Source organism: Aplidium turbinatum, chromosome 4, assembly GCF_918807975.1.
Source record: "Aplidium turbinatum chromosome 4, kaAplTurb1.1, whole genome shotgun sequence".
NCBI lineage: Eukaryota > Metazoa > Chordata > Ascidiacea > Aplousobranchia > Polyclinidae > Aplidium > Aplidium turbinatum.
The window spans coordinates 40,192,887-40,212,396 of record NC_137475.1 but is presented as its reverse complement, the minus strand read 5'-3'; the positions used below and the strand labels follow the sequence as shown (position 1 = coordinate 40,212,396).

The 19,510-nt window shown below is 38.4% G+C and overlaps 1 protein-coding gene across 1 annotated transcript; it reads left to right on the top strand.

The window, feature by feature from the left end:
* Nucleotides 1-522: 522 nt before the first annotated feature.
* Nucleotides 523-18,144, top strand: LOC145769462 (3-galactosyl-N-acetylglucosaminide 4-alpha-L-fucosyltransferase FUT3-like). The gene is made up of 7 exons (XM_082581104.1): nt 523-533; nt 1,274-1,386; nt 1,802-1,857; nt 6,185-6,289; nt 11,101-11,174; nt 11,399-11,515; nt 16,997-18,144. Exons 2-7 carry the CDS (start codon nt 1,293-1,295, stop codon nt 17,751-17,753), a joined length of 1,203 nt encoding a protein of 400 aa, XP_082437230.1. The 5' UTR covers nt 523-533; nt 1,274-1,292; the 3' UTR covers nt 17,754-18,144.
* The last annotated feature ends 1,366 nt before the right edge of the window (nt 18,145-19,510 follow it).

The following is a 19,510-nucleotide window of genomic DNA, read 5'->3' as shown; positions in this document are numbered from 1 at the left end:
AGAATTAAGTTGAGCATAGTGTTATTAAAAAACTAATTCACTTATCAGATATTTTTTTAGTTAGGAAACCAACCTTTGTGCAATGTCCTTTGAAAGTTCAATGGACATCGCACAAGTTCGTTTGGAAGTACAGTTTGAAAATCACGGTAATACACAAATAAAGTACAACCAACCAATTTTTAAATTTCGCAATTTATCAATCATGCTGCAAAGTCGGAAACTTTCACTGACCTCCTGAAATCGATTCGCGGACTCCTTGGGGTCTGCGGACAACCGATTGAGAACCACTGCATTAGAATATAGTCAACTTTTTACTAAACTTACGTTGCCCTATTCTAAATGAAATCATAGACAGTTTTAATTCAACACCAAACAAAGGTAGATGTAAAGTAGCATAGACTAAGCCAAAGTTTTTAAAGCCCTTTTTGCTGTGGCCCAAGATTAACTTATTTTTTGTTAAAATAAAAGGTGAAGCCTAGCCTATATGTGATCTCGTTTTGACAATGTTTTAAGAACTGCTGTCCGAGATAGATGTAAGTTCAAATCGTTAGATAAAGACGATACAAATTAAGGATTGATGAAATATAATATATGTTTAAAATAATCAAAAGTGGAAAAAGCTTACTGGTAAAGACGATCTGGTACTAAGACACTTTCACAAATGGACTATCTTCCTTATTCAAAAGCAATCACTAAGAAAACAAATCAATGCTTTTTTCATAACTATAAACCCTTAAAGCATTTGGTTAGGCTCACACTCACATCAGTATTTCAATGAAGATTTACAATTTATGTTGTGGAGCCCAATTTTTTTCCAATAGGATTCCTATCTCAATTCTACCTTCAGTAACATAAATGGTAAATCTTTATTGAAATGCTGTTGTGAGTGTTAGCCTAGCCAAATGCTTTAAAGGTTTAGATTAAGAAAAAAACTATGGATTTGTATGTTTTCTTATGTTCATTAAGCTAGTGATTGGTTACTACAAATTTGTAGCACGATATTAAATACATCATGCCATTGTTGCAATTGCAAGTTTGCTCTAAGACCATCTGCATATGCAATTACTCAATGCTTCTGTAGAGCCATTAAACAAGTGTTTCTTTGCACTGACATTTAAATTTGTGAAGCTAAAGAGATGTGTAGCCTCTAAAAGTAGTAGGCAACATTCCAATTGAACTAATCTTTCATTGTATTTTTCTCTCCAGTAATGCAAACTCATTAAAACCAAGTCATGTTGAATATCAAAACTTATATATACGTCACATTCATTAGCATCGTCGCATGCCTGGTGATGATTACGTATTACTTCAACCACACAACAGATTTTCTGATGAGCCAAACCTTTAAATCGAGATTAAATAAAAAAATGAAGTGGCCTGTACCAGGTAAAATATTATAGTATTTGCCATAACAAAAAATAAAGATGCTGTATTATTTTCGTCAACACTTCAAACATAAACTAACAATGATAGCTTATGTAACCCATAAGCTATCGTGGCGGACATTGGCAACATATGAACTGACATTGTTAACATGTAAACTGACATTGATAACATGTGAACCGACATTGGTAACATATGAACTGACATTGTTAACATGTGAACTGACATTGATAACATGTGAACTGACATTGGTAACATATGAACTGACGTTGTTAATATGTGAACTGACATTGATAACATGTGAACTGACATTGGTAACATATGAACTGACAATGGTAACATGTGAACTGACAATGGTAACATGTGAATTAACAATGGTAACATGTGAACTGTTAATGGTGAGTATTTTTTTTAACAGATTATCAATCTCCAGCGGAAATGTTGAAAGAAGCATTAAAGCAAGTGCAAAGAAAGGTTGGGCCAACTTTTAGTTAGCATTGGCAATTTTAAGCCCCTGCGGCAAACTTGTCACATGAGCTGACTGGTGTCAATATTTTTTTTTTGCCATGTCTTATTGTCTACTCAAAGTACGCATATCACACAGTACGATTTGAGGATGCCGTTTTTTGTCTGAAGAAGGCAATCAGGCTGCTACAATTTTTTAACGGAACCAACTCGTTTTCTGTTTGTGTATAATTTTGGAAAAACGAAGCTGTGAAGCCCAAGTGTTGCCATTCCATAAAATCTGCCGTTTGGTAACTTTTGTTTATTCATAAAACCAGGCAACATCACAAAATGATACAAAAAGTAAACAAAAATTGCGAACGTTTTAGATTTTTTATAATTACATCAAGTCTTGTCAAGCGTCTACATAAGAAATTTACGATTGCACTACAATGACAAAATCTGCACATTGTAGCAAATGATGGCATATCTTTGCTTGATTTGAAAGAAAACACCGAAATTGTTATGAATTGGCACAACGTTGGCAATGCTTCTTACCAATGTTGGCCAATCACACAACTGTGTTTATAAGCAATACTACATTAAAAGAGGTTTGTGTTAGTATTTGTAAAGATTAAAACAAATAAACCTGAAATAAAATCTTTGAGACCTTTTGTTTTTTTGAACGCATAATAAGAAATATTGAAATTGTTGGCGTATTGTTGGCAATGTTGAAAAAATGACGGACAAAATTGCCAACCTTGTGCCAACATACCCGGCATATAGCCAACGCTGGCCCAACAATCAATGTTTGCTGGGTTGAACCACACAGCAAAGCGTAAAAACAGCAGCACATAACAAAGCTTTATCCGGGATACGTCTGCTAATCGAGTCGAGTAAGAAGCAGATTGAGTCTTGAATCAGCAAAACTTCGTTAAATTTAGCTCCGAAATCGAAAGAGAAGTTGCAAATAATTTCAAGATTCCAAACTGTAAGCTACTGTAAAAATAAGATTAACAGTTGATGTGTGATCTTTATTAGCACTTATTTCGTTAAACTAGCTTGATGTAAGTCCCCTTTTACTCTCGTAAGGGCGCTGAAGGCGCACCAATCAAATGTCATGCAGATATAGGCAGTGGCGTAGCCAAGGGGGGGGGGAGGGTTGGGGGTTGCAACCCCACTTTGACACGCGTGTGACGTCACGATATTGAGAATGATGCTTTCAATCTCTATGTCTCTAAAACAAAGTTTGCCTAATTTTAAACGAAACTGCATTGAAAGAGCGAGTTTAGCCAATACCAAACATTCTAATATCTCAGCCAGGAATTAGCAACAAGAAAACATAGAGACTTAGCTTTATTACCGAAAAGTGCCCAAGAAAACATGATCTTATCCTTTTGCTAAGTCACCGGACAGAACCATTTTACAGGAATATTTATACCCACATTTTTGTTGAAAATGCTCTCAAAATGCACCAAATTCAAAATAATTTTTAAAATTTTCTGGGGGAGGCCCACATGACACTCATTTTATGGGCCACATTTTACTTTAATTTCATCCTTGTTGAGTAGTGGCGGAGGATTGCGAGAAGCTCCAAACACAGCTGGCGCTAGAGAGAAGGATATGACGATTTTCCGGTCTTGATCAAAATTTTATAGGGGATACTTAATTAATTATGCTTATTTTACTTGTATTTAATGTGGCTTATTCTTAGATTTGTTACTGGTTTATAGTTTGTAGTTCAAACATGTGTTTTAATTTTTTCACTGATAAAGACTTAAATCAATTTTTTCTTTTTTTATATAAATATAAGTCTTAAATATACCTAAAGTATATTGGAAAATCATACAGGTTTAGTATGCTATATCAATCTATGCATATTAACCGGTTCAATGTTGCTGCGCTTATGTCTTCAAACCTAAATCAAAGATTAACACTAAGCTTTTACTTTTCGTATTTACCAGCTTCACAAATTTACCAGGCACCTATAACAGTAAAACCTTCAACATAAATAGCAAACAGCATCGTCATCAAGCCAGAAGTATTAGATTATACTAAATAACAAGGATGATCAAAGTTTAATATGCTATTTTATCAATTTTTTTTGTCTTGTTTAGCCATATCAAAATATTAATCTAAGTAGCTCATTGTTGCTTCAAGGTTGTAAACCTCAACCAAAAACTAACAGCAAAGTTTCCATATGTCACGTTTATTAACTTCACAAACTATGCGTAATGGTAAAGTTCTAACATAAAAAGCAAACAACTGCACGTTTTGGATAGAAGTAGGCTAGTAGATCATAATACATTAAGTGAAGAATATAGGTTGTCCAGTAAAATATCTGAAAAAAAACACAGCCACGTAGGCTAGATCAATGCGTTGCAAGGCAATAAAAAAGTTTACTATTCAAGCAAATTTACGCATAAATGATCAATCAATCAACGAAACTGCCCAAAATGCAACGCTCCCAATCAGTCTACAGACCATTTGATATTGGCATGCCCAGTAGGCTAACTGAACTTCAAGGTGGATATCTCCAAGCTCACCAACGCAACAATGTCCTCATGGATTGGCTAAGTGAGAACTATGTGGACTTACAGCGTCGTAAGAAACAACAACAAAAAAACTCTGGCATTGGCAACAAAATTCCTTGTAAGTTTCATGTTCAACTAAAATACATCAGCGTCCGTACAACTTGTGTTCGAGCGCTATAGCCTTGTTTACCTAACAGGGCGATGTACAACGCGACTTTGAACACCGAGTTTCTGATGAAAAAGTTGTGGTCAAAAGCCGCATTGAAAAGAAGATGGGAGTTGTGGTTCATGCTCAAGTTGGAAACAGATGTCAAACGATTGTGAACTTGTTTGGAGTGGTTCTTCTTCGAACTCTATTTTTCAACAAGAGTACTATAGGAGCTCTGCTATTTAGCACCTTTGATCAGAGACAGTTGCTCTGGCTAGTTATTTGGGTAGATGTCAAGCAGCCTTTGTATCGATTAGTTTTACAGTTCGCGCAGGCCATGCACACCGTTCGCCCCACGATAAGCGGCGCAGTTGGAGATGGTGTGGTTTGCGTTATATTCTTTCTTGAAGAACTCACAGATCGCAGATGTTGCCATTCCTCATTTGTGCATGTTGGAGCGGAATTATCCGACACCAGTAGGCAAGCGATTGAGTCGCACCCAGACGTTACTTGAGTGGTTATGGCTACGCGACAGCTACGTCCACATGCGTGGTCAACTACGCGTACACTGTGAGCCAGTAAGGTTGATGCGATTGCCCAGGACTGCCAGATGCTTGGTCTCTAACCATAAGGTACTGCCCTCTTTCTTCAAAAAGGAAAAAGTTCCTAATGTCCAAAAAATTCTTCAACCTGTGTTTCTCGGCAGTCGAGTGTAGCATGAATTCAGCGATAGACACGTGTTTCGCCCATGAGGGTGAGCGCATCAGCATCGTATGCCACATAGTTCTCAACCGCTGATTTTGAGTCTTCAACCCCACTTGAGTTTTCAACCACTATTTTTTTAAATACGTGAAAATCACATAACATTATGGTACACAAAGCCAAAACAATCCCTAAAGTACTTTACTCGTTTGTAGACCCAGTGGAAAATACTTTCATAACTAAAGTTAATCCTATTTATAATTTCATGCAGCAAAATAGATTTTTCCATTATTTCCAAACAAAACAAGGGGTTACTCGATAGGATATCAAGACGCAGAGTCGCTACTTCAGAATTCGCGATGGCAGCGAAGCATAGTTAGCAGAGCTAGCAGTTCGCACACCTTTAGGTCAACCTTCAAAACAATGTGTGTTTCACTTTCTTTCTCTTGCCTTCACCCGCACTGCAGTATATAACTTTTCATATTTCATTATGTATTTTAATTTTTCTGAGGATGCGCATTGTCATGGTATGGAAAACGTCAGTGAAGCAGTAAATCAACCCGTTTGGACGATTAAAGACTCAGACTCTTCAGCATTGAGTTTAAATTACATAAACACGTTGTTTCAGCAACATGTGCTGAACACATCAGCTGCCACGAAATAAAAACAAAGCTTTTTAACAAGTAGATAAATGAAAACAACTGTGTGTCTACGAACTGCAAGTAAACACAACTTTCATCATATTCACGAACTTACATAATATGTTGTTAGACCAATGCACTTAAATTGGCTACAGAAAGCTATTCATTGAACAAATTTACCCATTACCAAGAGCTCGTTTAGTAAACAAAATTGGAATTTGGAAACAAAAAGTGCTGAATTATGCATTGCTACACTTCGCTTATTTAGATATTTTTGTCGACATAAACGAGTTCTAATTAAAAAATTAAATTAAATACGATTCCATTACTAGAAGTATACCATCGTTATATGGAACGATCAACGCAGAAGTGAGGGACATGTCATAGAAATATCAGGGGATTGTGGACGGTGTGCAGTAATATTCAACAGATCAAAGGTGGGTATTTAACCCTATCTGTAGCGACACGGGGTTTTATGAGGACGCCCCACTCTAGTAGTGAAATATTTCACAGAAGGATTTTAAGCTAGAAATGTGAAATTTCGTGACTTTTAATTTTTATTCTTTGCGAATTTTCTAAACCTGCACTGGTCATTGTTTTACCTTCCTGCCCTTCACGATAAGCATTTCGTCTCAGGTGGCTAAACATTTTCATGAAACTGCCTAGTGCGTTAAAGCTATCAAATGTTAGTGCAATTACTTTAAAATTTTAATGTAAAAACGTCCAAAAATGCCTTATGTTGTATTTAAAAGCAAAAGTAATTTTTGCTTAGTTTACCATTACTTTATGTTATAATGCAAAAATATGCGTTCGAACGGTCACATTTGAAGCTATTTTAGGGAAATTAGAATAAAAACCTCTTTTCTCACATTTTTTCATCTCAAACACTTTATTTCAATAAATTTGTTTGAAAAAATTTTAATTTCTATTCGCACAATACACATTGCTATTATCTTGTAAAATATTTTGGCTCTGCGATTTTCATAGCTTCGGTTGTTAGCGATTAATTAGCACCAGGCTGAGATAGCCCGTGACGTACTTTACGAAAACAGCACGTACTAACATAGGGTTGATCAAACCAATAAATTTGCTACAATGAGAGGTTTGCAAAATAGCGTCAATAAAATGTCTCCGTTATTGGTGATTTTCAGCCAATTGTCGCAGTTTTACAGGCTGTGCTTTGTAAGAGATCGGACCTTTTACATAAATGTTTCTGCTGATCTCCCTTGATTTCGTTTTTTTTGGACCAGTATTGATAATAATAGGAGAGTTTCATTACAAACTGATTTTATTGGATATTGTATTCAATGTTCCAACCAGAGAAGTTGACGTTTGCTGACTTGTTGAAGCAGGGAAGTTTATTCTACATCACCATATAGCAAGTCATGTTCAGTAGGGAGGGCCGTCAATGCACTTTTTTGTCAAATCACTTAGCAATTCGGCTTAGATAGGAGGCTTAGGTCACAAACAAACAATCTGAAAGCTTTTTTTAGATCGGGCCGTGGGAAAACGCCGCACAAAAAAGTCAATATTACCCCAATAAAGTAAAAATAAAATTAAATTAAATAATTAAAAAATAGAAAAATCGCAAAACGACGAAAACAGTCAAAAACAATCACAGAACGTAATCTTTTTTTTGACTTAAAACGTGAACGCTGGGAGCGAGCAGCAGTTCATGTCTGTTGTCATGGCCGATGGCTTCATCGCTTACTTTGGTGAAGAGTTTGATTGCGCGCTCAACTGCTTGTGTGCCGGACGGAAAACTGTCAATCAATGTAGGAGCATCGGTCTCGACGAAAAGCTCTGTGAGCTGTTGGATGCTGAAATCGTGTAGAATTGGTGGCTCAGTGAGTTTCCGCTCGTTCTACCGGACAACGAGTTTGTTGTCAAATCTGTATACTCAAAGTTTAGTTTAGGAATTTCGAAGCGACGTATCCCACTCGTGTACTTGTCCCTTGCTTTCTGGATCCGAAGAACTACGAGCTTGCGTCTTTCTGGATCCGATGAACTACGTTACTACGAGACTCGTCATGCAGAAGGGCCAACACTACATTCTCTGAATGCGCAGCGAAGGCGTTTGATTGTTGGCCACTATCGACGACTTTTTTTAATTGGCCTGTCAGATAGCGAATCAGCTTAACCAACCGAAGGAAGGACCGAGCAGCGAATTAAGAGACCTTCTTGTTTTGCTTGATAATAAACCAGATGGGAGCGTAAACTTTAACAATATACGTCGTCATGTCTATCAGCGCCTCTATTGGTTCTGGCTCCGAGATATAAAGTCGGCATATCCTTGAAGCGAGAGTAAGCCATCGTGCATGATCCTGTTTTTCTGGATCACGGAATCAAATGCTTTCTGGAGGCAGACTTCCCTCAATGACCAACACATCGATCAGATACTTTTGATCGCCGCTAACTCCTATCACCTCATCGACTTCTGTAAGATCAGATTTTATCTTCTCAAACTCGACGACTGCAAATTCTCCGATTTTACACTTATAATTAGCGACGACACGGTCGATAAATCCTTTGAAGGTTTGCGGTCCTGATGATTTCCCTTCCAGCTCGCCGAAGAGATGCCGAAGCAGGATTTCGTAGAGGTGAAACTGGCAAATCGATCATTGCATCGTACTTCCGATATGTTGCTCAATGGTGGTGATGGCTCCTGTGTGCATACCTGCACTGAGGGAAGTTCCGTCGCAGCCAACGACCCGAATGCCTTTCACGTCAGTTCCCTTGACATCAAGAGCAGCCAACATCGTTTTGGCCATGTTGTTCCCAGTTGAACGCCCGTGAATGGAAACGTGGTCGATATATTCAGATCCTGGGTATTTCAGCATCACGTATTCGATTTCACGGTATTTCATCACGCATTCGATTTATATTTGACGATAGCCAGTTTTGCCATTCAAGCTAAGGGTTTTATCCTTTCTGTCGTCACAGTAAAGGCTTTCAACTATTGTGTCGATCGAAGTGACTCGTCTCTAAATGGAGCCGTTTTCGTGCACGAACGAGCTTGTTTTTGTCGACTATCATCGTCGGATTGAAATCATATTTTGTGTCCAGTAATGTTGCGGTTGCGAGGCAGCTGTTGCTCGACTTGGAATTCCATACCATTCTGCCTCACGCGCAACTGTACAAAGATCGAAAGTGCATTGCTCCTGTTCTTCTTCGAGTTCTTCTCTGCCGATCGAGCACTCTAAAAGGGAAGCGCCTTCTTGGGGAGTTTCTTCTGTATTGTGGTCATCCGAGTCGTGAGTACATTCTTTTCGTTCTTTCACTCGTTTTCTCTCGAAAGCAGTTGCTCCTTCCGCTCGTCCCTCTTCTTTTTAGATTTCCCGCCTCCCAATCGGATGGATGGATGGATAGTCATTTTATTTTTGTTTGGATGCAAAACGCCTATTTGGATGCGAAACGCCTAAATCGACGTTTCTAATGAAACAAATGCGTGTTCCACGTTGGTCCATAACGAAATCAACTTCGCGTGAGTGCAGCAATTTGTCGTCAACGACGTTGAAAAGAGTATGAATGCCAAGGCTGGCCTTCAATGAAATTTTCCTTTCGGCCTTCTTTCTCCCCATGAAGATTTTTTTCTTCATCTTAACCATGGCCCATTCCTTCAGAATTTTCTTGATCACTCGCTAATGCGTAGCGAAATCGTTGTTTTGTCGCCACTGCTTCCGCCAATTCGTGCAGCTCCAATTCCTTCTTGTAACCTCCGGTGTCCTTATTCTTCATGATTTTCTTCACTAGGGCGCAGTTGCGGAGAACGTCACCACTGGTGGGGGGTAATATCCATGAAATGCGGTGATTTACTGATTAGTTGGACCGTGTTGTGCACAGGCCCGGATTTAAGGGGAGGCAGAGGGTGCAGTTGCTCCGGGTCAACCTTTTGAAGGGCTTTTCGACGTGCAAAAATGTGATTTAGTGTTATCATTATTTTCTTTCAGCCTTTGAAGTTTCTGCAAAATGCCTCCTTTTTATTTCAAGGTTAATTTTAGTCACAAGGTGGCGACTGAGTTTGGCGTAAAGGCATTAGCAACCGCGTGGGTGACTTTCAAGTCATCTTGTACAGTTTTTCGCTCCCTCGGCGCAAAAACATTTTTTGCACGGGTCCCCGGTCTGAGAGTGTCCAGAGCCCCCATCAGTTAAACTCGCCCCTGGTTGTGCACCGTCTTCCTGGCGTTCAATTAAAAAATTGTTTTCGATTTCGCCATTTACTCGACGAACCTCCTAAGAAACTCGAGTTGCTAAGCGATCTGTTTCGGATGGTCCTCCCTAATGTTCAGTCTAGAAAATTTTGAAAATTCATAAATGGTTGTTTGATCTATAGTGTAATTTTGTTTAAACTATACCGTGCTTATAAACAGAATGGCGATGTATTAACGTAGCGGAAAAGATACTCGATTTCCAATCATGCAATCCTGGTTCGACTCCCGGGTTCACTTGGTTGTTGAAAACCACCGCTCACCTCTATCCAGGTTATAACAAATTGGGTGTGCGTAGATTCTAAAGGACAGGAGGCCTACAGAAAGTAACTGACCCCCTTACTCTTGTTGGTACCGATAGCTGAGTATAATGAGAACCTTATCTTCAAATCCCCCGATGCTTGGATCAAGTGTGGGGCTCACCTTTACCTCTATAAACAAATTGTTCAATCTACATTGATGAGATAAGTTTATAAACTTGGTTTGCAGCTTTTGTTCACTGAGCTGCTTACCTGAGTTGTTACAAGTTATTCAAACAAACGATTTTGTTTTTAATTTTACATTCCATATCGTTCCGTTCAGCACGTCATAACCAAAACGAGATCCGTAGGCATTTCGCTCTAAAGCAGCGCATTGCTCATCATCATGCAAGAAATCAAGGGCCATAGTCGAAGGAGCGCAACCCTGCAATCGGCGGCATGCCTTTAACTGTCTTTCCTAAAATAAAGTCATATGCTCTTGAGCGGTGTCGAACGCTCTACCGAACGTCGAACCATGGCTCTCCCCATTCGGCTATGCAGCCAACGAAGAATCAATGAAAGCGCTTTCATTCGTCTGCACAATTTTGGTCAGAAGACTAATGTCGCGTCAGATTGATAAGCGACAAGCTCTTGGTACAAATCTCCACTGCCACATTTTCTGCTTTGAAAAAATATCGCTCAGACGAAAGAAAAAAGCAGTGGATTAGTTTACAATGTTTCATGAAAGATATTTATATATAAATGATATTTGCATAACTTCACGTAGTTTTTATGTTTTAGGTTGAGGACCCTTCAACTAAGGCAATTGTTTTTTACCTCAACAACATTGACCCTTCAAACTGGCCAAAGAAAAGGTTTGTGTAAAATTGTTCTGATTAGCCAAATTGACTTTTCGTTTTTCTAATATAAATACCTCATCGCTTCTAGGATTATTTTATTCTGACGATAGCTCCTGAAGAGAGTCAGACGAAAACCTGCAGCTTCAAGTTACCGTGAGCATTGATTAACACTCCACTCGCAATCTTCAAGTTTTTCACCACCAATCAACTCTTCAAAAACTATGTTCTTAATTTTACAGGAGAAGCGACCAGTACTATGTTTGGCTAAGCCTGGAGTCACCTTTGATGATAAAAACAAATATTAAGCCACCCTTCGAAAAATATGATGACCGTTTCAACCTAACTATGACATACAGGTACGAGACATATTGTATGTTGTGTTTAACGAAACAGTTGTTAACAAATATGCTCAGTAGGGTGGCTCATTTTCCTTGATGTTCTTTAAAATTTTTGTCAGTTTGGAATAATGTTCCATTTTGCTCACTGATATTTGTAAACCAAAAATTTTTGTTGGCTTTTGACCTTTGACCCTGGTTCACCCAAGGAGAAATTCTGAATTTTTCTGAAAAATTAGTAAATTTCGAAGTGGTTTAGCAGTATCTAAAGAGAGGATTTCTCAAAATTTGACCACGTGACTTTGACGTCACTTCCCCTGTTAACTTCCACGTGGAACATCTTCACCCTACTCCAAGTCTGAGAGTCACTAATAGTGCATGCTTTTAGTGTCATTTTAGTTGATTTTACAGCCTTTTCGCGGTCAGTGAATCTATAACATAGACCAACAAAAAAATTTTGGCACAAAAGATGAGAGTCATTTTAGAGTATTTCAGGGCCCCTGATTCCGAAACTGTACTTAGTTTTTTCAAATTGGCTCTAGTTTTCGAGTTATTCGACAATGAAAATATTTTTGAAATCGTTTCTCAATGGCATCAATTAGCAAATTACTTATTTTCAGCCCTGTTTACCATTATGATGTCATAATTGCACTTGTCTAGTTCAATTGGTTCATATTGCACGAAAGTTCAAAACGCAAGCAAAGGTTGAAACGAACTGTGTTTAACGCAAGGGAGACATGAATACTCAATGAAAACAGTTGTGAATCAGTAGGCCTACATCACAAGAAAAATATCCCGAAAGTCATGTGTTTATGAATGCAGCTTTATATTGAAAAGGTAGGCCTACTGAAATGGATACTTGTACAAACGAAGTTTTATTCCAAGCCTTTGCTAAAGCCAAGTCTTTGCTGCAAGAATTTTTTTCTGGTCTATAGGCTAAATAAATGGCATATAGGCTAATAAAATATGCCTTTGACAAGTAGGATGCTGTACAAACAACTCAGATATATTTTGCTGCATGAGGCAACGCAGAGGACCAACACATTCTGCGATAGATACAGCACTATATGAAAACAAGCATTATTATTATTACTTTGACATGAAGCTGGGTGATCAAGATAAGTCCTGGGTTCCTCCTAAAGTATGCAAACATTGCACTCAAACCCGTTTCTGATGGGCTCAAGGCTAAGAAGTTCAGAGTGCTATGGCATAAAGAGAGCCGTGGAATCACCATGAAAATTGATACTTCTGCACGGTGAGGATGTTCGAAGGAAGTCGGAACATCATGTTTACACGGAGTATGCAAGGCTGTCATTGCATGGATGTTGCTATTTCTGTTTTTTGTTTGCCCTCTCTAGTTTCAAGTGGTGATTTGCTTGAAACAATAGGAAAACAGGCATGACTGAGAGTAACCTCAATACCTTTAGTAATGTTTTGGAGCAAGGTCAAGTTTTTTTCTCAAAATCATTTCTACCACCTACTGTAGTAGTTAAAGATTTAGTTATCAAAAGTGGTAGCTGCAATCTTGGCTCCTCATCTCGATAAACATGACATTCTTGACTCCAAGGCCAAGATTACGTTCTACCGCAGCAAGGATAAAATTCTAAGCAGCTACTTTACTGAAGAACATAACTTTGTATTCTGTAATTATATAAATGGCCTTCAAACCTTGATGGGTGTTGCTCAGTAGGCCAATCATAATAAAGAGTTGCGTTTGTTCATCGATAGCTTTGTTTTGTTTATTTGTCTAGTTTGTTAAGCAAAACAATGTATGCATTTTGTTTGTACTTAGTAGCTTACTTAGTAAGTCTGAGACTGTTGAAATCAACAAATATATTAATGCCAAACGCAAGTTATATATTCTACATCTTGTATCCTCAGGCTTGCTTCACATCATATTTTGATTGTTACTAGGCCAGTAAACGTTAAATAGCTGTTTGTTTGGGTTGTAATCAGCGTGATTGGTTCCAAATAGCGTTTACACAACTCAGAATTGTGCCTGGGATTACTTCCAGTTTTGTCTATATAGTAAACGACACGACGTTAAATCTATAGGGGCTCAAAATTGCAAAAAAAATATTTTTGCTGTAACTCAAAATCTAAAGCCAATTCGAGAAAACTTAGTGCATTTTTAGAATCAGGGGCCTCGAAATACCTTAAAATGACTCTCACATGTCTTTATATAAAAAAAAGTTTTGTTGGCCTGTGAAAATCGATAAACATCGTCAAATGATTCAAGAAACTGAAAGCAGTAGATATTTATTACGTGAAGAGTGCACAAAGAAAATCATGTCTGAAGTGTGGTAGAATTCGACATTTTGAGATTAATACATGTGTCAGTGTTCAGTGTTCATGGAGTTGCTAATTAAACCATTTTGCTTGCTACAAGTTTGTGTTACTGCCTCTTATTGTGTCCATTAAGATGCTAGAGTGCATTAGAAGATAGCGGGTGAGCAGTTTCAGGGATAAGCGAAAATTCGATATTTTGAAAAAATTCAAACCAAGTGAACCAGGGTCAAACGTTAATATTTTTTTGTGAAATTTGGTGTAGGAGATACATTTACCAAAAGGAACAATATTCCAAACTGACGAAAGATTTAAAAGAAAAAAAAATTTTTTTTCGAGATTTTGCGCCAGCCTAATGCTCAGCCATGCATGTGCACATTTTCACCATGAAAATTGTTACTGTATTCTTGATACACCCTTCAGATAAAAAAAAAAAAAAACGTCATCAAGGTATAGGATTAATTTTAAGGGGTTCCTTCAGCTATCCAACTCTCTTTTTTAATGAGTGTCACGGATTCTTTCTATCTCTTACCAGGAAATAGACTTGGAAAGGTTCAATGACGTAGTTTAATGGGTTATAACCGAAAAGCAGTCAATCAAATGTCGAATAGTTCTACTAGTGAAATGATAATGAAAATTATTGAAGGACTTTAACCAATGGTTCAGCAATTTCAAGCAACTAATCAAAGTAATAGTAACAGTGAACAGCAATAGATTCCAACGCTTACAACTATTAATCGGGTTTAACGTGATCCACTCACAGCTTCTCATACGATTCTAATTTCAATCAGAAATTATATTAGCATCAACTTTACTCGTATTCAATAGCTTCAACTCTCGATCAACAATTGATTTTGCGTCTATTGCCAACTATCACTACTACAATAATTATCTCTCATCATAATGATTTTACGCAAATTACACCGCTATTTATAGCAGGTTGTTTGGTCTAGCAACTTCGAGAAGGTTACGTAATGTTACAGAACGTATTGTTCTGTCAAGTTGCATTACACGTAAACATCTTTGGGACGTCATAAACCCTGCACCTGGCAAAACATGAGAAGCAAGCAAAAGAAGTCTTCATACCAGCATGCAGGGCAGTATGCTCTAGTCTAGATACAGTGGTTCTCAAACTGGGGTCCGCGGTCCTTTTGGGGTCTGCGAGACAATTTTCTGGGACCGCGAAGCACCTTTCAAAAAAATTAACACAATCCCGCAGAAAACAATTGTGTAAAGTAAAAATTTTCAGGCGTTTTGGGAGAATGTGAAGTTCAAAAGCTTAAGCAAGTCTCTCTGTCAAACGACACTTTGAGCAAGAGAATATCTGAGCTTTGGGAAAACATTTTGTCGCCGATAGTGTCAAAGATACAGAAGTCAATGTTTGGCTTCTTTGCAATTCAGCTTGATGAAACAACGGATGTTGCAAATTTATGTGTTCATGTACGCTACATACACGAAAGGCATTTGGAGGAAATTTTTGTTTTGTAGTTCACTCACCACAAAAACAACTGCTCCAGAAATTTTCAATTTCGTGAACCAGTTTTACGACGAACACAACCTTAAATGGAAACATGTTATCGGTGTTTGCACAGACGGTGCTCCAACTATGCTTGGCTGCCGCTCCTGTTTTCAGACTTTGGTAAACGAACAATCTCCTGATGTTGCTGGTACGCATTGCATTATTTGTCACCAAGCCCTCGTAGCAAAAACTTTGCCTGATCAGCTGAAAAATGTCCTTGACATTTTTCAGCTGAATAAAGCAGTGAACTTTATCAAAGCAAATGCACTCAATTCTCGTGTAGGCCTATTTGCAGATTTGTGCATTGAAAGTGATTCCGAATTTGTAACTCTCTTGTTGTACTCTCATGTGAGATGGCTTTCGAAGGGTAGACTACCGTTTTGAAGGATGAACCGGTTTTGCGCTAATTTGCCTTAAGTTTTTGGAGGACCGTGAGTCGTTGAAAAAATCGCAAAGGGACCGTTCAACAAATTTTTTGAAAAAGTTTGAGAACCACTGCTCTAGAACACGTCACGTAATAAATATTTCGCAAAGATCCACTGGTAAACATCCTTATGACGTCATAAAAAACGACATTTGGCAATTTTGACAAACAAAAGAACATTCCAGACCTGCATGCTACAGAATGCTCCGGAAGTAGCCTACGCCACAAAACAAAGATTTCGCAATCAAAGGCTACTACCGGACAGTAACAGACAATAACACATCGCATAAAAATTTTACAGTTAAAACAGCACGTTCGGTCAAGATACAAAGCAGCCCGTCGCGAGGCCCTGCACATTGATTGTGACAATGAGAAAATGATATTGCAGCTGCCCCCTCATTCCAAAAATCCGGGTTGATGTAACGACTCTTTTCCATTGTCATTCCCATCCTCTACACCAAATAAGGCTACGGGTTCTTCAAACACAATCCACCTATTTAAGAGGATGAATAAGATAAGTAAAAAACTCTGTGGATGATCCCAACCAGACAAGGGGTACAATAGCTTCCATTTTCTCGAATTTACCGAAGTTGAAAAATTGTTGGTTACAAAGAAAAGCAATGGGCGAGGCCCAGCCGATTATTTCCATTTAAATATATTCCTCTACTGAAAGCCAAACAGAAAGTCTTTGGTATATGGCTCGACAAAGTATCGAACCCACGTTTACAGATGTAGTCATTCTAACCAAAAAGCTACAGAGACGGTGTCGGAACTATAGTAATGCTATATAAAACTCTTTTTGACTGTGTGTAACAATATTTCTCTACATCTTTCATCGAATGAAACGCAATTTTTTGTAAAATTGCCACTCACATAAACCTTTTTTTTTTTGATTTTCCTAAAAATCTTTCCTCACAATTAAGAATATTATAAAATAAAATTTTTGTTTCATGGTATTTTATTTGATACTTACATTTTATTATTAAAGGATAATGTAATAGATTGAGTTTCGCCATTAGCAGCATGATTGTTGCTTACTTTACAATGTAGATATTAACGACCTATTTTATCCTGATGCTGCGAGTTCGTTCATTGCACATGACTAGGAAATTGTGTTCCGCAAGCTAATTGCATATCGCTACTATCGCAGCGAACCAGCACCATCAGGATGAAACAGGTCGTTTGTATGTACCCTTGTGAATTAAAAGATAAGTTTATATCAACCAAAAAGTGATACAGCAGGTAACTGAAAAGGATATTATTTATTTTTAAGGAGAGATGCGGATGTATATGCTTTCTATGGTGCGGATCCTAATTATTTGAGGCTGTTGCATAAATCTAAGTTAAAAGATGTTTCAAAAGATGTCGATGATATAATAAGAAATAAAACTAAACTTGCCATTTGGATTGTGTCCAATTCTGGAACAACGAGAGGTGCCAGAACGCGATTGACTTACGTTAAGAACCTAAAAGATATTGGTCTTCAAGTGGATTTACGAGGAAGACGCTTTCCAAATAATGGTGTTATTTCCAGCCTGGAAATTATTAAGCAATACAAGTTTTATTTGTCATTTGAAAACAGCTTTCATTGTAAGGACTATATAACCGAGAAGTTATTTTATAACGGATTTGTAATGGGAGCAGTGCCTGTTGTTTGGGGAGCACGGAAGTCGGATTATGAAGCAGTGGTTCCTCCTGGATCGTGCATTTATGTGGAAGATTTCAAATGTCCAGAAAAACTAGTTGAATATTTGAACTATCTTGATAAAAACACCACAGCCTATAGACAATACTTCAAGTGGAGAACTATGAAAGAAGAAGATATACCACAGCACAACAGAACAACTGGTTATTGCAATTTGTGTCGAATCTTGCACGGTATAAATGTTGATAATATTTACAACCCTGTCCTAAACACATCTAAAAGCAATATTCCTATGTTTGGTTATCCTGACCATCCAAGGATTGTTCCATCATTGCGAGAATGGTACTATGATATGGAATATCCAGAGTGTTTACGAAATTTTTAATACTATTTCGGTCAGAAGCACGCTTTAACATTTGTGTGTTGCCGCTGCTTCTCCGAACCTTTTTTCTAGACTTGTGTTTAACCAGGTCTTATTTTTTGGTTTGATGATCAGAAACGAAAACAGAATGAACTGAGAAAAGCATAACCGAATATTTGAACCTTCATTCTTTTTGGTTGCCCGCGTTAGCTTCGTTTGTACGCACCAGCCCAGTGGCCGAGTAGTTTGGCCTTCGACTACATTGTTGGTAGATTTGTGTTTGATTCCTGGTCCAGTCTTACCTAAGTCTTAAAAATCGTTGCCGATTGTGTTCTTTCTTGCTTTTCGTTGTGAAAATGAGTCGTGTAATAATGTAATGACATTGTAAAGATGATACACAAAATCATAGAATAAATAAAACATTTCACATTATTCCTCTGTACATCGCATCCGTCGTTGGGATGGCGCAAGGCATAAGACGTTGGTTTTCCAATTATGCAAACCTGTTTCGACTCCCGGCATTAGCTGGGTGTTGAAAAGACCATTAACCTCTACCTAGGCTTAGGGTGTAGTAAATTGAATAGGCATAATTGCTGCAGGAGCGGCAGCCGAGAGAAAAGAACTGGCCACCCTACTTTCCTTAGTGCCGAAGGCTTTGTACAATGAGAATCTTATCTTCTCATACTCGACACTTGAATCAAGTTTTCCCGACACGATGCAGCTATCTGTAAATCTAGCTTTCAAGAAGAAGAAGCAAGTATGAGACCACCTTTACCTTTTACATCGCGTCCAATTTCGTGTTGCAATAATGTTAACTTTGCCTATGTAGCCAACGAGTAAGAACTTCTTCGCGACTTTCGAAAGGACGTGGGTTCGACACCACTCCAGAGCACGTAGCTATGTTTCGACAAAGAAACTTAATGAATGCCAAAATAAGGGGAGTAGCCGACTCGAAGACTAATATGTCAACCTCGCTGCGTCACCTATAGAACAGCGAACATTGTGTTTCGCTTGCCATACCGGTGTTGCATCCACACTAGCCATCAAACTTTTCCAAAAACATGTGTTTCTAGGCAATCGAGTGTAGCAAGAATTGACAGCAATAGACACGTGTTTCGTCCATGAGGCTGAGATTTTTTCCCGCGACGCTTAGAGTTCAAGATGAATACCACTAAACCTTGCAGGTTTACAATTTCCTGTACAAAATAGATTTGTTACCGGACTCATCACTAATAATAATAATAACGTTAGTTTTTATATAGCGTTGTATCCATCGCAGAATGCGTTGCTCCTCAGCGCTTTACAAAGCTGACAGCATCAATGCAGCCGTATAGAGGCGCAACAGAGTACATTATTACCCGAATCCACTCCATTGCTCAGTGCCAAGCAGGAATTGGATACAGTACCGTTTTTAAAAAGTCTTTGGTATGACCCGACAAGGTATCGAACCCATTCCTACCGATTCAGAGGCGGGCGCACTAACCACTAAGCCACAGAACCGGTTAACTAATGCGTCCGCTCCGAGAGCCTGCCACACACCCAAACACTCAGCAGGCACACGATACTTAGGCTACATGGAAAATACCTACCAAAGAAGTGAGGGAGTTACTCTGACCTGAAGGGACACACCGTGGTAGATTTTAATCTGTGGGTATATAAAATGATGGCTATTGGCTGCCTCAAGCTCATCTACCTGTCTCAACTTTTCTCTTGCTGATGTTGCAGCAGACTAGGAAGATGGCTATAGTCAAGCGATGGACACGTGTTTCACCCATGATGCT

Excerpts from the sequence above, each read along its gene's own strand:
- LOC145769462 (XM_082581104.1), top strand. The coding sequence starts at position 1,293 with ATGATTACGTATTACTTCAACCACACAACAGATTTTCTGATGAGCCAA. Across the intron at positions 1,387-1,801 it reads AATGAAGTGGCCTGTACCAG|ATTATCAATCTCCAGCGGAA; the intron begins GTAAAATATTAT and ends TTTTTTTAACAG. Across the intron at positions 11,516-16,996 it reads AACCTAACTATGACATACAG|GAGAGATGCGGATGTATATG; the intron begins GTACGAGACATA and ends TTTATTTTTAAG.